Source organism: Hypomesus nipponensis, chromosome 8 (assembly GCF_054491055.1).
Source record: "Hypomesus nipponensis isolate SF chromosome 8, ASM5449105v1, whole genome shotgun sequence".
NCBI classification, from domain to species: domain Eukaryota; kingdom Metazoa; phylum Chordata; class Actinopteri; order Osmeriformes; family Osmeridae; genus Hypomesus; species Hypomesus nipponensis.
The window spans coordinates 15,304,322-15,322,959 of NC_140368.1; the positions used below are offsets into that span (position 1 = coordinate 15,304,322).

General features: G+C 41.0%; 1 protein-coding gene and 1 long non-coding RNA gene across 2 annotated transcripts in view; both read right to left on the minus strand.

Moving 5' to 3' along the window:
- Positions 1–18,638, minus strand: part of LOC146275287 (sodium channel protein type 5 subunit alpha-like) — a 231,935-nt gene that overhangs the window by 201,511 nt on the left and 11,786 nt on the right. Inside the window, exons 3-5 of the mRNA XM_084702521.1 lie at positions 13,439–13,530; positions 12,269–12,511; positions 8,670–8,733 (exon numbers count right to left, since the gene is read on the minus strand). Of these exons, the coding sequence (XP_084558647.1) occupies positions 8,670–8,733; positions 12,269–12,511; positions 13,439–13,530 (399 nt within the window). The remainder of the gene's footprint in view (positions 1–8,669; positions 8,734–12,268; positions 12,512–13,438; positions 13,531–18,638) is intronic.
- LOC146275289 (uncharacterized) lies at positions 856–8,640 on the minus strand. Its single transcript, XR_014766249.1, has 2 exons — positions 8,408–8,640; positions 856–978 (listed from the first exon to the last, which is right to left on the minus strand). It is a non-coding gene; the product is annotated as an uncharacterized LOC146275289 (long non-coding RNA).

Consider the following 18,638-nt stretch of genomic DNA (forward strand, 5'->3'; position numbering starts at 1 on the left):
CTCGGTTGGGACGTCAGTTGGGACTGCTCTCTACTCGGAGGTCGAGACGGTGTCTCCGTTGGGTGCGGCAGGGAGCCGATGCAAGCAGAACCATAATCCCAAATTAAATGTTACAATGATGTGTTGTACCGTGTGAATAAAGTATCGAGTAAATACTATACTGAGTCCTCCTGCCTGAACCACACTTGACCTCAACACAGAAACTGACTGGACTTCAACAGAACATGACTGAGCCTCAACAGAACTAGACTGGACCACAACAGAACATGACTGGACCTACACAGAATCACACTGGGTTTCACAGACAGAACCTGACTGGACCTCAACACAGAACCTAATTGGGTTTCACTGACAGAACCTAAGGAGACAGTAGGGACTAGGTGGTCCCCAGGGGCCGGTATTTCAAAATGATCCCACAGGATTAATCCTCCTGGATTGGATTAAATGCTGATCAGATCCTAAAAAACTGTATTTCTAAGCAAATCTGATCCTGAAGATTCAGATTCGGGAATCCAATCCTGCCTTTGATCCGGATAAAAGACTGCTGTTGAGTATTTCAAAACTTTAGTGGGAAATCTGGATCAGTTTGATCCTAAAAATCAGGATTACCCTGATCCCACCTCAGAGGTGGATTTGAGGGAGATTACATGTAACGGTTTCAACAGCCTGAGTGTAACTTCTCCCAAAAGTTCTTTGTTTGATACAGATATAGCTCAGTTTCACTGCTGTTTGATCAATATTTATTTTCTTTGCACATTCCTTTCTTTTTCAGCAAACACCGTGAAAATAAATGCCTTATTTAATTTAACAGTTTTTTGTTAAATTACACCCACTGATAAAGGCCTCCACTGAAAATCAGTCAAATGTATTTATTAACATGCATTCAGCACACACTTAATTTTCATAGCCAAAGCTCAAAAGGTTATGCCATTTGGAGCAGGTCTGTGTTAACTGGCTGTCTTCTCTTTCCACAAACATCTGTAAAGAAAAACAAATATTACGGTTTTAGGGCTGTCCCTTTTGTTGACAACTGTTTCCTAAAAAAATATGTACAACACATTTTAAAATCTACACACAATGCCTTGTGAGTAAATGCATTAAAATGTGAACTGTGGATCGCAACACACCGACGCTAGCCTATTTACTAACTTGTTAGCTCCTTAACACTGAAGTCAATGGAGCAGGGTTAGCTCGCATTAGCGCGAACTCGGCTTTAATTGACTTCGCCGAGCTCTTCTTTCAACTTTGCGATAATTTACGTAATTTGTTAACTCAATATAATGGTTGCCTTTCATCTAGTCTTAGGACGCATTAACACTGACCAAGATTATACTTACATTTAGAGACAATTAGTTATGCCAACTTCTCCTTTTTTTGGTAAAATATTCGCTCCATTACCTGTTTCCTATCTGTGATCCAGGGGGCGTGACGGATTTGGACATCCCAATCTGCCGGTATCAGGATCACTCTGATCCAATCCGGCAAAGTTTTGAAATACCGTGATGGATCAGGTTGATCCGTGGTTGACGACAGGGGGATTTGGTTATCCGGATCATTCTGATCTGGATTACAAGTTTTGAAATTCTGGCCCCTGAACATTAATTTCTCCAGCATCTTCATTCAAGCATCATTTTTTTTTTTTACAATCGCTAGGACCTGTTTCTGAATACTTTGGTCACATTTCCAAAACTCATATAGTTTTCCTTCCATCTAGGCATAGCTGTTATTTTCCCATTCAAAATGCACTAAACTATCAAAACACTTCATACATGTCTCATATCAACTCATTATACCATTACACAAGCAAAGGTTGTCGTCCAATAAGAACACGTTGTCACTTATAAAACATTGACCTAGAAAACATTAGCAACAGGTAGCATTATATGATGCTATCTTTTGTCAAATGTATTTACAAAACAATAGTGATACCTGTCTACTGTTTGGAATTTACTGCAGTATATCTTAGAGGAATGAATCAGACATGATGCAAGATGCTTCCATATCTTTTACAATGTTTCACATTTTGCCCTCCAAAATACAATATTGTAATTTGTACACCATCTACCAATACCGTAGCAATGCTAGGCAACCCTTGTCTTCTACATTTGGCCACAGGTTCTCATTCACATCATTTTATATAATCTTGGGTTCCTGGTCCATCCCTAACTATCTTCTGGATTACGGTAAATACAGGCAACCAGCTTTCATTGCTTCCAGGAGGGAGCAAATTGGATTGTTTTGCAAGTTGTTTTGATACTTTTTTTTACTTTTTTGATTTGGAATATATTTCAATATTAAGACATAGAAATGTAGCAAATTCCTGTCTATTCAATTTTCTGTTTCGTTAGGTTTAGCGTACGTTTAACAGTTTTGAAAAGAGTATGAAAACATTCAGAATCCGAATCAGAATGAGTTTTATTTGCCATGAAAGTTTGCACAAACAAGAAATTTGCTTTGGCGGAAGGTGCAAACATTTAACATATAGGAATCCAAAATTTAAATATGAGGACTAACTATACTACGGGTACATAACTAGCAAAACTAAGTGGAATTAGAACTAAAATAAACTATACAATAAAATATAAAATATAACTTGCAGGGTAACCCTTCCTTTTACAGCCCCTTAAGTACTAAGTATTTACATAGAAAGTAAAGGGTATGTTTTGTGTTTTATTGGGTATTACCGATTGGTACCAAGATGGTAAATACAGCAATACAGTGAGGGAATCGGGCTAGTAATCTGAAGGTTGCAAGATCGATTCCCGGCCGTGCCAACTGGCGTTGTGTCCTTGGGCAAGGTACTTCACCCTACTTGCCTCGGGGGGAATGTCCCTGTACTTACTGTAAGTCGCTCTGGTAAGTCGTGCTGGTTATTACTGGGTAATTTTCACTGGTCCTAATTAGGTAAAGACAGAAGACAAAACTTTGTATTTACCTGGAAACTTATAAATATTACTATTTAAATACCGCTGGTAGTAAGTTGGTATCTACAGGAGATATATATGGTAAATTATAATGTGTTATTGGGTAAATACCACTGCTACTAAGTAGGTAAAGATGGCCAAGCTCCAGCAGAATTACGAAAAAAATACTCTACTATTACCCTGCAGTTGCCTAAGGTTAACGTCGGTAACAGTCCACGTTTAATGAGAACATAAAATAGTACTTTCCAATAAAATACCTTTTCAGATACATTTATCGATGATGGCCTCATTTACTTGGCTGGTATACCTACCTCCACGGGAAGTTTTCTCTACTATCATGGTAAATCTTCTTGGTTACTGGGTATGTTCCTGTGCATGTTTGGACAATTTACTCAGTAAGTAATCTGAAACTGGACTGTAAAAGGAAGCCGTGTTTGTTTCCATGGTGTTACCAGGTTCTTACCATATTCTTTGTAAGCGAATACCATTTTGTCAATGTTACCCTTAGTATAAACTTGTACTTTACGTTCCAAGGCGATACCAGGTAAAACATGGCTATGTACTCAGTAAGTAATCTGAAACTGGAATGTAAAAGGAAGCCGTGTTTGTTACCATGCTGTTACCGGGCTCTTACGTATTCTTTGTAAGCGAATACCACTTTGTCAATGTTACCCTTAGTATGAACTTGTAATATAAGTTCCAAGACGATACCAGGTAAAACATGGCTATGTACTCAGTAAATAATCTGAAACTGGACTGTAAAAGGAAGCTGTGTTTGTTTCCATGGTGTTAACAGGCTCTTACCATATCCTTTTCAACTGTTCATTCCCTTTTTATGCAATAAACACAAACTTGGATTATGTTTCAAAGGAAAACGTGACACTTCACTCTGTAAATTTTAACATTATTGACCAAACATGAACAAATACAAAGGTTAAATCTATACAAACCTCCATATAAAAACTAAAAATTCAATAACTTCATACCATAGAACACGTCAGTATTGGTTTGGCCCCTATGGTTTGTCTTTCTACAGCTCCTGTAACATAAAACATAGCATACAAATATATAAGATTCTACCTAATTTTTTTTAGAATACAGAATAATCAATTGCCAAATTTATCTGAGTGTATCCTGTGTGGTAGCCAAGGATGCTGTGGTAGTTTTGGTTCTTTAGAAGTGGTTGCACACTGGGCATCGTTTTTTCCTTGCCAGCAGCCTCTCCCTTTGGAGCCTTCTTATTAAGCTTTTACCGCCTTGAGCCGTCCTCTGAAGTAATATTTTTGTAAATGGCATACTACTAAAACAGATGTTCAATGAGTTTAAATTGTATTAGCACTCAGGAGCTTCGTTTTCTTAGCGAGAAAAACTGTGGACGCAGATATCACGCATCGTGAGATTAAAATGGCTAGCAAAGATAGAAAAGCTAATTTTGGCCTCAAAATGTTCTGGACCAATTCTACTGGTAGGTAATGGACGATAATAGACCGATGGTTCATCCAATCACCTGCCAACTAATATATGGAAGTTCCGGGTTTTATTCTGAAAAGTTTCTGTCATCAATAAGTGGTTTCGACAGTTGGTTGGTTTCGTGAGCTAACTCCAGCAGCAGTCTTGCATTACTAGGTAAGTCACAAAATAACACAGCCTAATTACATCATTTATTTGTCAAGAAAAAGTATAGAAATGCATATTAAATGATTGTATTTTGATCTTGTGCTAATAACATGTATTTTGAAAAAAAAGTTTGGCTAATGTTAGCACATTGCTAGACAGCTACCTCAGTCGACATTGCCTGGTTGCTCGTCCAAGTTGCTAACATGTTTTTTTTTTTATGATCTGTCTTGTAGTTCACAGTCCAGAGGATGATATCCACCGCTATCGTGTTCGGCGCACCAGGAGCATGACCCTCGGCCGAATACTAAATGACTGCCATCATTGGAGCAATTGTGATTTAACCTTTGTATTTGTTCATATCATGCCATGGAAACAGTGCTCTAATTTAAAATAATGTTAAAATGTACAGAGTGAAGTGTCACGTTTTCCTTTGAAACATAATCCAAGTTTGTGTTTATTGCATGAAAAGGGAATGAACGGTTGAAAAGGATATGGTAAGAGCCTGGTAACACCATGGAAACAAACACAGCTTCCATTTACAGTCCAGTTTCAGATTATTTACTGAGTACATAGCCATGTTTTACCTGGTATCGCCTTGGAACTTATATTACAAGTTCATACTAAGGGTAACATTGACAAAGTGGTATTCGCTTACAAAGAATACGGTAAGAACCTGGTAACACCATGGAAACAAACACAGCTTCCTTTTACAGTCCAGTTTCAGATTACTTAATGAGTAAATTGTCCAAACATGCACAGGAACATACCCAGTAACCAAGAAGATTTTCCATGATAGTAGAGGAAACTTCCCGCGGAGGTAGGTATACCAGCCAAGTAAATGAGGCCATCATCGATAAATGTATCTGAAAAGGTATTTTATTGGAAAGTACTATTTACCATATATATATCTCCTGTAGATACCAACTTACTACCAGCGGTATTTAAATAGTAATATTTATAAGTTTCCAAGTAAATACAACGTTTTGTCTTCTGTCTTTACCTAGTTAGGACCAGTGAAAATTACCCAATAATAACCAGCATGTTAGTAAATAGTTAATGGGTAAATACTTCAAAGTATTGCTGTATTTACCACCTTGGCACCAACCGGTAATACCCAATAAAACACAAAACATACCCTTTACTTTCTATGTAAATACCTAGTACTTAAGGGACTGTAAAAGGAAGGGTTACCGTTCTAACTAACTATGACCCTGAACAATCCTTCATTAACTCTGAAGAAGCCTAACCATAACACTGATAATTGGAACCTTAACTCTGAATAAACCATAACCCTAACCATAATCCTGAATAGCCCCTGGGTTGAAAATAAAGTCTATTCATTACCCATGACCCTTTGCATATTTTGAGGAAGTAAATTACTCAAGTACACCAACATGGGAACAGCTTTGTTAAAATTACAATAATGCATTACAGTGGATGGTAATATTGGTCAAATTTAATTTCTAACAGGTAATGTATAATTTCACTAGATTAAAGAAATTTGAAAATGTGGTTTTTGCGTTTGTTCACATATTTAGTTTGTTTTAAGCATTGACCTTTGGCTTTAAGTTAACTCATTGGGTTCTGGAGTTGTATGTTATGAGCTCCACGCATTGAAGTTGTTTACTGCAGATCCCATAAAATCTGAACTTTTGTAGTGTGATGGCGACAATGTCTCAACTAACCCTAACCTACATTTTCTTTCAAACTATAGCCTGTTCATCCTTTCTAAGCCATTTGATGGTGGGCCAGAACATAATAACAATAGATAGATAATAGATAGGTAAACAAATAATATGATAAGTGGGACAATCTTATTTTAATGATTATTTTGCATACTTTTATCATTTCAAAGCACAAGTACACAATCTTGGTCCCATTGAAAGGCTTGGTTACTGTTATGTGCACGCCTAGTGGCAGGGTGAGAGGGAGGTTTATTGTCCTTTCTGAAAGTAACTTTTAAATATAACACTTTAGTGGCACGATGGCCTTGCACATAGTGGTGATTGGAAAGGGGAGTGGAACGGTGTCCTGATTGGGGCCCGGCTAATTAAGGGGAGGAGTTTATTGTTTTTGAACTCCCGGATGGCGGAAAGAAGGGGGGAACCTCAGAGATGTTGTGAGAGAACGTCACTATTGATGCCGACCGGTTGTCCCCCTGGGTTTCTGTTTCCCCACTTCCCCACTGCCGATCCATATTTCTGTTGCACACGCCATGCTTAATGTATAGACCAGGGGTACTCAATTAGAAACTCAAAAGGTCCACTCACCAAATTTCCATTCAGTCGAGGGTATGGAACGGACCATGGTTTATTTTTCTGGCCCTGACCTCTCCCATTGACTCCCATTCAAAATTGACCTAGGTTTAGGCACAGTGCCTGTGCCCCTGAGCATCTTTCTCCCATAGACCAGAGTTCTGGGGGCAACTTTGTTCAGTGTCTATTAGTGATGTTTCACGTTAGCTCTATCACTTTTGACAAGGGCAACCGTCTCATAGCAGATTAACCACATCGGTTTCGTGCTCCCCACCGGCAACACAAATGCGTTCTTGTCAGTCCATCCTCTCTGAAATTTGCGATTTTTCTGAATCAATTTTTCGCTGGGGTTTGTCACGCCATTATTTTTGGCATGACAGGAAGAACAGGTAGGCCAGCTACCGTTAGCAAATTGATTAGCCTGCGTTATTGCGAATGACACACACAACCTGCGTGACCCACAGAAGTTGCGGCCAACGTTGAGTGAGTTGTCATGGTGATTGCTACTATAGATCCTGATTGGATCTTTGGATTGGACACAGAAGACAGAAACCACATCTTGTAGGAAAACCATAGACATAATAAATAGTGTAAAGGCTATAAACAATGTGCCGGTTAAAATGGAAACGTTCCATCAAAATGAATTAATTCCATTGGCTAATAATATATCAACTAAAGGTCCATCTATATAATCTGATCAACCCGACCAACGCGAGTGAGCTGTCCGCCAAACCGAACGGCGGCTTGGGCTGTCCTGGAGACCGGGGTGGGAGTCTACATGAATGGGGTGAGTGTTCCCCGTCTTCTCTTTCCATTTTCCACCTGTCGGGGCCTGCCGCTGTTTAGTGTAGCATCTGGTTTAGCCTTAATATTCCCCCCAGACAACGACGGCCGTAAAAGTTACCATTGAAGGCTTGAATTATAATGACACTTATTATGACTGTTATACTGTAGCACCATGGTACTAGACAGTATGCAATGAAGGAGAGCAGGGAGCACCAGAACGTCTAACAAAAACTGATTGTTCTTGAAATGGTGTCAATCTTATTGCAATTGTAAGTGTGAAGCTCTTGGCAATAAGAAGAAAAAAAAAACATTTGAGTAATCTCTTGCACTGGTGTCTTTTTTGTCAGACCACAAATTGCACTGTATGTCGGCTCTTTTAGTATTGACAGCCTGATATAAAAAATATATATTTTAGTCTATCAATCTCATTTCGGGGGAAAATAAATCTGCTAGCCACTTCCTGTTATCTCCCACTACTCTATAGCAATATCCAGTTATAACCCAATTTCTTTGGGTTTCTTTCATCTCTCCATATTTCCCTCAGTCCCTCTCTTCATCTCTCCTTGGCTCACAGTGTAGGCCCCCAGACCAGCCTATCATTCTGAACAGCTGGAGGTCTAACTGCTTAGTCAGAAGTCCACAGACACCTCCGTCCTGCCCACATCAGGACCCCTGACCAATCCTTCTGCTTGTACTGCTACCCTGAGGACAATTTCAGCTTCTTTTGTAATGTGTAAAATAAACCAGTGGAATGCTCATTCATCATATAAGCATTTTGGTCTGTCCAATACAGTGCTTTTTCTTTATCTAACTCAGATAGTCTACCTCTGCAGCTGACATGTAGCCAGCCAGTGTCTGTCCTCTGCAGTGTGCGGTGGAGCATTCAGAACGGAGCCATGTGCTTCACCATGTAGCTGTATCTTCAGTAGTGTCAGTCTAACCCTAACCACACCCAGACCAGACAGATCTGCACCACAGTCCACCACAGTCCACAGCAACACAAGTTAAACCACCACCCTACAATAAATAAACATGTTAATTGAGTAACATTGAGATACACAACCTCAGAAAGTGATTATAGACTTACCCTGCATCACTCCCATCTCCACAGATTAAGGCATCTTTAGCCCCTTCAACTTTGTAGTAGTTGTCTGGAAGAAAGGAAACAGTCAGTTTTTAGTCTCATAACCAAACAGACAAAAGGGGACGACTTTGAAATGATTTGGAAGTTTGGAAACATGGATAAAGAAGACAGGTTTGTGGGAAGAGAAGTAAGGCAGGGAAAGGGAGAATGCATGGACAAGCAAGCGAAAGACCACAAACAATATCTCTGATGAGATAAGGGCCACAATTATGGCCAAATGCAGGAGAGAGGTAGAACTAGAACCATCACATTAGCCTGCTGTACAGAATGATTGATTACACTATACTTTTCGTTGTTGTTTTTTGTACTTACTTGCAATTGAAATATCATTGATCATTTGGATGTCGGTTTCAACTTTATATTTTTCTTGAGTACATATATTACAGTACTATATAGAAAGATATGGAAAACATAAAGGATACTGAAGCAAATTGCTGCATTTCTTTATCATTCTTGAACTGACTTGTAGTCAAAGTGAAAGTGTTATATTTTTCGATCATGAAATACGGATTCATGTGTAAAATCATTTATGTAAACTGCAAAGATAAAAGTTCATAATTTTTGTAATGCTCCCTGTTGTTAGTGTTTTTTACAGTAAGTCAGTGTGTTATGAGTGACAATGTATGCTTTCTGAGAGAGAGCTGTTGCCAGTGTTATGGTCAAACAAGCTTCTTTTGAGACATGTATAAAGTGTTTTGGCAGTTTAAGGGAGTTTTGGAGGCTATATTACCGTAACTGTTTAGCCAACCTGCATGCTGCTAATGCAGACTGTGTTAAGAGTTTTGAAAAAGTAACTTCAGTATTGACCAATGCATGATAGCAATAAAAAAAAAAATTATGGTCCTTGGCGAGTAAAAAGCGGAGATACGTTCCTTGCATGTAGACCTGCTGACAGGAACTCATGCCCCAGAAACATTACGTTATGGGAATTGATGTTTATTGGCAGCACTCCTTCTCAGCAGCTCCATTGATATCCCATCAACAGGCCTGATGGCCTCTGGTTATTAGATCAGACTGACTGCCCAGGATTGTGTTTCTCCGTTGTTCTTTGGTAGATATGTATGCCTGGGTGGGACATTTATATCTTGTTATGGATGATTGCCAGACAGAATGGCAGGGAAATTAATAAAAAACGATTGCAATGAGATGTCTCATGTTTGTGTACAATGTTTCAATTCTTTTTTTATTGACATTCTAGGTTCATACTGACCATACTAAAGGCTGAAAATTATGGTCAACACTGAGGCTCTGGCTGGGGTGAGCAAGGCCTGGCATAGTGTCTCTCCAGCCATTAGGAGATATGAGTTCCAGAAGGCTCCATGTCCACTTCAGCCTCCTCTAGTGTGGAGGCACCAGAGGGACCAGCCCTCATCTCCTGGCCTTTCTGCTACACTCCAGCTGCACTTTGTACCACTTATCCTGGCTGGACCGGGACTGGGGCTGGGATGAGGCTGGGGCCAAGACTGGGCCTGAGGGTGAGGCTTGGGCTGGGGTGTTGTGGTGTTTTGGCCTGCAGCCTGTTATGTCATTCAACAGTCCACATTCCTGGTGTCGCTTTAGATGCTGCTCTGTCACAAAGCACCACGGTCCCCCAGACATCTGTAGCACCCTCCTCCCCCAGACACCCCCAGCCACCGCCTCATCTCAGCCCCTACTCCAACTGCCCTCCTCATTTTGACTGCACACTCAAATATGACATACCCCTATGCTCCCGTATCAACCCAACACTCCCTAACTGCTGTCCAAGCCTTCCGTCCCCCCAGCTCCTCCATCAACAACCCCCCACACACACACACATACATACACACCCCTTGCACCATTCACATTGCACCATGTTCAAACCGCATAACCTGCTACCCCCGTCTGTACACACACACACATGTATACATACCCACACACAGTACACACACGCACATGCACACACACACACACACACACACACACACAATGTCCTAAAGAGTAGTAGAGCTGGCTACAAAGTGAGGCAGAGGATACTGTATGTACAGGCTTCTGCTGTGTACAGCGGTGTATGGTGTGGCTGTGATTGCATCAGCAAGTAAACTGATGAAGATGCTATCAGGTCAGGTGGTCTCGAGGCTGATGATGAAGACATGCATGTGTCTAATGAAGCCTGGCATAGTGCTGGAGGAGGGGGCTGGAGAGGGAGGAGGGAGGCTGGAGTAGGGGGCTAGAGGAGGGAGGCAGGCGTATAGAGGCTGAAAGAGGGGTGCTAGAGAAGGGAGGCTGGAAGAGGAAGGCTGTATGAGGGGGCTAGAGAAGGGAGACTAAAGGATGAACGCTGGGAGGGAGGCTGGAAGGTGGAGGCTGGAGGAGGGAGGATGGAGGATAGAGGAAGGGGGCTGGAAGAGGGAAGCTGGAGGAGGGGGTTATTTTTTGTTTGTCCATGCTATTTGCACCTAGCCTGACGTTGTCATACTCATAATTCTAGTCAGAATATCAGTCTGAAAACTCTCCGTTGGGCTTTGAGTACGGAGCGTGTTTCAACCGAACTCGTAAAACAAATGCCTCTACGCTCAATTGGATAGACCTACAACCAATCAGAGCAACATATTATGTTATTTGTTGAAAACAAATTCAACCCAAGGGCTCTTTCGTGACGTTGTTGATTACGTTACTGTTGATCATCTGTCCATCAGCGTATAAAGCCCGCTCTGGCAATTTCATTGGTCCGTCCCGATTCTGGGTTTTCTGTAGTTGTCCCCAATACGAGACCCTCCAGACCCAACTTCCCGAACACATTTTTTTGTGGGCGGGAGAAGTTGGGCTGGCAACCAGGCTAATTTGCACCGCAGTCTGACAAAAACATGTACACACACATGTCTGCGCTGGCACTACACCTGTGCTGGTGCTGCTCAGTGGCTGCGGAGGGCTCATGACCCATGACCTCTGTTTCATGACAAGGGGGTGGAGCTCATGTTTTTAGTGGGACCACAAGACGATGATGAATCATCACATCTGGGAACAATTCAATGTTTGTAGAGGACTCCGGTACTCCTGATTGGCCTGGGGCATGCATTTGATTTGTCAGAATGTGCCAGCAATGGCAGCACGGGTACAACACCAGATGTAAAGTGCCCCAGTGGGCTTCCACTGTGCTCATAGAACTGCTATGGTTTAGAGGGCACTGACACACAAATACACCACAGCTAGACATATATGTGACATATATGACTCCAACAGATATGCTGTGAGAGCTGAACAAGCCCAACTTTACTGCCCACACAATGTACAAGGTTGTCTCATACACAGGGAGGGCATACTGGGCTCTAGTGGAGCATTCATCCACCACAGTTCTCTATAAACATCCACTACGGTTCTCTATAAAAATCCACCATGGTTCTCCATAAACATCCAATATAGTTCTCAATAAACATCCACTATAGTTCTATTTACACAGACCATAGTTTTCTATACGCATCCACCATATAAACACAGGAGTTCTCAGCCTTATTGGAAAGAACCTTCTGCCCCAGACATTGTTTACAACCCCTGCTCCAATTGTGAGTTCTGTTGAGTCCCACCTTCATCTGAGATGAAGTCCTTGAGCGATGGCCAGGTCTTGTTGTTGCAGAAGAAGGAGCTGTTGGTGTTGAGTGTGTTGTTCACACAGTGGGCCGTGCTTCTAACACACTTCTGACGTAGGTTGCCCATGAAGAGCTGCAGACCAATCAGAGCGAAGACGCTGAGGCAGAAGACTGTGAGAATCATGACATCAGCTAGCTTCTTCACAGACTGGATCAGAGCACCTACGATGGTCTTCAGACCTGGGAACCACATACACACATACATACACACACATCAATATACACACATACATACACACACACACATATACATGCAAAGACATACATATACAGAGCTGTCAATATAACAAATATGAAACATATGAACATTATATCATAATTTACAATCTTTTGTACAATCATAAAATGAAGTGTAAGGAGCACACCACAACAAAACCACAATAACTAAAACAAATTTGGTTCACAGAGAACCCTAAGGCAGACAGAGGCACATCTCCAACCAGCAGCAAGTTACTGCTGTCATTACTGTGGGATTGTCTTTTAGCGGTTACAACAATGGCAGCACAATGTGTCTTACATTGTCATTCTATGTTCTCACAGGGCTAGCCATGCTAGTTAACATGTCGTTACAGAGCTAGCCATGCTAGTTAACATGTAATTACAGAGCTAGGCATGCTTGTAGACATGTTATTACAGAGCTAAACATGCTTGTAAACATGTTGTTACAAAGGTAGCCACGCTAGTTAACATGTAATTACAGAGCTATGCATGCTTGTTGACATGGTATTACAGAGCTATACATGCTTGTTAACATGTTATTGCAGAGCAATGCATGTTTTTTGATATGTTAATACAGAGCTATGCATGCTTGTTCACATGTTATTACAGAGATATGAATGCTTGTTAACGTGCGGGAATGAGGAGCAGCATCTAGAGTGTGGCTGTTCTGCTCCAGGATTGCTATTTCTGCAGCTATGTCAGGATGCCCTCTGCCTGGTTTTACCCCAGGGCAAATCTGTAATTTTTACAACCCCACACAAGGACCTGCCTCTGAAACCTACTCAACTGGCATTAGAAAACCACACTAAAGTTAAAAAGCAAACTACAAAGAGTGAGATGTGAGTGTTTCTGTGCTCTGTCTGGAGTGGTGTTTCTGTAAAGCCTCACCTGGGATGACCGAGATAGTTTTCAGGGCTCTGAGGACCCTGAAGGTACGCAGCGCAGACACATTCCCCAGATCAACAAACTCTGTAACATACCTGCAAAAAAACCAGAGACACAAGCATGTGAGCATGGACTAATAGCCAAACATCGCAGGAGAGCTTGTCCGGGATTGGTTTCAGGCGTTAGCCGCATGGGATTGGACAGCAAGGAAGAAGAAGAGAGCAGAGAATACATTGTAAACAAGGGCTATATTACAGTAGGGATGCTTGGGTCCCTACAAAAACCAGGGAAACACAAATTGACCCTACCAAAAATTGCAGAGTGAAAATTGTGTTTTTGTATTATAATTTCCATCGTGAAATGTTAGTTTTAGATGTTAGTTCATCAAGAGCAGCATGAAATTTGACAGGGCTCTCAAGTCTGCATTCGCCATGAGACTCGCGCATAATCAACCACACCAGCAGCGCTTGTTGTGCACAGTTCGGCGCTGCTGACTGTGCGCTCACATTAACCATTGATGTTCCTAACAAAGCTCAAATCAGATCTACGTCCTTATTTCATCCTATGTTCTAGGTATTATTTGGATTCAGATCACATTTGAAAACATGGTCATAACAGCAAAAACCTCAAGCAAAGTAGCTACAGGGGTCCAACGCAGATATCACATTGACCCTGTTTGTTAGCTCCTTGACCCATGGTGATCCTCCTAGGGCACATGTGTCAAACTCAAGGCCCCATTGACCCACGTCATTTATGTGGCCCGTGGGAGCTTGATTGGTGTATTGAAATAAGTCTACGCTGCTTTACAGAGTCCATTGACCATAAACTAGATCTCTCACAATGCATTTCTATTATGTTACAAAGTGAAGACATCCTGCCTCTAGAAAGCAGTGTATATACACATCAGTGTTTAACGCAAAGTTTTAAGTGTAACTGTTGGTGAAGGTGACCATAGTTTGAGTAACAGCACTGCAATGCACCCGGTTCTGAAAACGTACCCCATGCGCATTTTCAGCCAAGCTTGATGCATGTTTCTGCTTCCCCTGTCGACAATTTGGAGCCAGAAATGATAAAGACATCACCTTCACTAGACAAGGTTTTACCAATTGAAAAACGGTAATGTTTATTTTACATAAAGCTCAAAAAGCAAATCCCTGAATGTTTACAACGCCTGGCTCTGTGCCTGATTAACAATCGGATCGAGAAGATTTCAAAAATTGTATCAATATAAAAAATAATACGATCCCTTTCCGTAACACCTCCCAGAAATGTTCACTGCACCCCCAGTCAAAGCAGGCTGCATCTGGCCCTGAATGGAAGGCAGTTTCAAGAAAGATGGGAAAGCGGATACATGTTTGTGCTTCAAGGAGAAAAACGGTAGGTATGTTGTGTTATGATGCGATGTCGGTCGTTAAAGAGTCCAATCTGTCGGCATTTTGACAACAAACACAGAGATTAATATAGCTGCAAGCAGCAATGAGAGGGCCAAGCAGGTTAAAGGACAAAAACATTTTTTTGACATTCACAGAACAGGGTTCTGAGTACACGTAGCTAGATAGGTGTGAATCCATCAAAGATTTGCTGAGATACGACCCAACTTCCTGTTTGGCAGCACTGCTGCCAATTCTGTATCAGACAAACGGTTTGGAAAATCTAAAACCGTTTGATAACATTTGTGAGGGTTGATCCAGAGCCCGTCTTCGGAGAGCCTGTCTACTCCCTATTAAGCCCCATTGAACCAAATTTTGTTGCAGTTCCACCAGGGTTCCACTGAGAGTGATCGCGGTCGAGTGCAAAATGAATGGGAGTCTATGGAGCTAAACAGCTAAATTTGTCTCTCGCCTAATTGTCGTTGAGAAATCTCAGATTTGATTGTAGTTTTTGCATGAACAAACTGGATTATAGGTCGAAAGTTGAATGAACGAGTAGTTATGTCCTTTCAATTTCTTACAGGGTGAGTCGTTGTTGCCCATAACACCCTAGCATTCTGCTAAGGCATGCTGATTGGTTAGTGAAGGACTGACTACGACCAGAGATCCCGCTTGATGGCATTTGAGCGGAGCCAGAATGTCAGAGCATTAGCAACATTAGCAACAACATTAGCAAACCAAAGCTCTTTCTTGTATGTGTATTGACAGGGAGAGCCTAACCTGTCAGATGTTGTCGATGCCTCGAGAGAAAAAAGTAAGTGACTAGAGCTTGCCGTAAAGCAGTATGTCTGGTCGTACGGTGTATGACGTCATTGACATTTGAAAGGCTTTTTAAGACAAAAAAGCGACTTTAAAAAAATCTACCACCCAGCAGTGTGTATTTATTTTGCCTCCCCTTTCGAATTCAACTTCAAATTACAAGACAAAAAAATTATATCCTGAGAAAAGTGGATTTTAACCCGTTAATTAGTAGCGTCACGTATATGTGATTGTTCAAAAGCGGGCCCCACAGAGTACCGTCACACACATGGGCATAGATTTAGGGGGGGGACGCTAGGTACTTGTCCCCACCAACATTTGAAAATTACAAAATTGAAGGGGGAGGGTTATCTGACACGCGACACGCACGGGAAGAAGCACATGCTACTTTGCTTGCACTGGCAGTCGCAGACAAGCTAGCGGGTGTCGGCGACAACGGTACGGTACAGCTAACTTACCAGGTCTGTCTGCCAACAATACATACATAAAAGGAGTAACACATTTTAATTTTCCCTTTGCCGTTCAGCATGTACATGTTTGCCCCTGTTTGTGCTTTGTAGATCAGATATGCCTCCACCCAAGACGAAGAAAGGGGACATACAAAGCTTTTTCAAAAAGCAGTGTAAGTCAGGCTAAATAACTAGCGACACTAGCAGTGGTAGTGACCAGGCTTTCAAATGCAGATTCTACTGTGGAAAAAGTATTAACTGGTGATATGTTACCCAGGATATTGTTACAGCTAAACCTAGCTTCTGTAGCTAATCTTTCAATCAAGATGGACAGTCGCTGCATTGCTAGACAGGTGCTGGAAAAAAACAGTTGGCAATGTAAATAAGTTAACACTGTTGGTTATTAATATATAATGAATCATTATTTGATTGTTAATGCCCAAATAACACTGTATACAATATGGTAGGAGGGTTAAACTTGCTAGCCATAGGATAGGCTACAAAATGAATAAACCATTTTGTATGCAGGAAAGACAGCATGAAAACAGTCCAGATGTAGAGCAGGCTGAGGAAACATCATCAGGGTTTCAGGTGAAGTTTGGTTTCCCCACCAAGTCTGAGACCAAACCTACGCCCTTGGTCACACATATGTGATTCTGAACATCCCAACCGACTATTTTCCGATAGACAAAAACTATATGACAAACGCTATAGTATGGCTTCAAAATTTACAATTAGGAGGCTAACAAGTAACACTAGCAGGTAGTAGCATTGCTACGAGTATTATGCTAGGTTGGTAAGTAATGGAAGCTAACTAAAGCTAGCTAGCTTTCGTTTTGAAAAAATAACTCACTCTGGTGGCAGCGTCGGTAATATTTAGAACTCACTCCTTTAAAGGTTAAGAGGTATAGCTCCATAAACCTCCATTCATTCTGCACTCGACCGTTGGAACTGCAACCAGTTCAGAAGCCGAAAGTTTCCCGAGAGTGGCAGTTCTCCCCATATTAGACATTCTCTGGTTGATATGAAGACGACCCATGCCAAATATTTGTTTATTGCAGTGCCCCCAAGAAGTCAAATTGCACACATTTTTGAACGTTTTAGAACAGGGTCATGAGACCATATATAACAAGGATGGGGTCAATGCAGCAAAGATCTGCTAAGAAATGACCTTGCTCCCTTTTTGAAAGTTTAGTGGTCGAATTGTATTGGCTGTACTGTACAAACAGTTTCGAAAACCTAAAAACCATGTAATACCTTTTATGAAGCTTGGTCTGAAGATTATCTTTGCCAAATATGTTGACTGTTATCGTAAGTTGACATGTGTTACCGATAGGATTGCCCAAGATGTCACCAGACAAATGAATCACTTAATTAAGGCAAACAAATCAACAGTTATTGGCTGAAACTGATTTTTGCTTAGATTTTTGCCCCCTAGAGGTTAAGTGATATGACCTTTTGTGGACCTCTTTAGAACATGGTTCCGAAACCCTGTACCAACTTTGGTGTCAATGCAGCAAAGACTTGCTGAGATAAGACCTTTTTCCCTTTTTCCGGCTCAGTTACTGAATTTGATTGGCTGTAACTGACAAATAATTTCGAAAATCAAAAATCCTTATGATACCTTTTGTGAGGCTCAGTCTGGAGATCATCTCTGGCAAGTTTGAAAAAACGTTTGTCATTAAACTTCAAAATGGCCAAAAATCTGAATAACTGGGTATGACGTCATACAGTGCGTTGAAATCGTTTTGATCCAGGGAATCCAACAATACCTCATTTTGGAAAATGAGACATATGGTTCAAAAGTAACATGTGTAAACACACCTTCAACATTGACCCATAGAGGGTTCGAATGGGAGACATGAAACTTGGAAAAATTGATGAGGGGGCTGGTCCCAAAGAGTGTGCCACATTTCACAACTTCTGACTAGTGTTGCTTTCGTCAACGAAAATGATGACTAAATATCGTCAACGAACCTTTATCAAGTGACGAAAACGAGACGCAAAGTAAATGCTGGTTATGTGACAATGACTATAACTAGAGAGGGGAAATTGTAGGTTGTTCTTGCTTGCGTTGGTTGCAGGGGTCCGTATTTAAATTACATTTTACCACTGATATTTCTGTATATTTTATATAAAAATGCATAGCCTACTTATTATTTATGAAGATTACATACATTTAGAAGCATAATTTTTTTTCTGCTCATTTGCAACTCAGAATACTAATAGTGAAGAGTAGAATGAAATTGTTGTCTTCTCATTTCCCCTGCAAGAGGGAATGGTGATCAGCAACCTCATAGTTGAATCAAAACAAATACATTTGGCAGACCGGTGTAAAAATTGACCTAATCTCTATGACTTAAACGTCATTGTAAGTTTTCCCTTGATATTTTCAGGCATTTAGCCTACTCTTATTGCATTCATTTATAAATAAAGAAACCCCTTTAAAGCTTATTTTAACAACAACGTTACCAGCAGTAGCTATCTCAGATGGAATCACGATTCAAATAGTACCATTTACGTACTGAAAATATGCCCCCAAAAACGTAAATAAGGTTGACATTT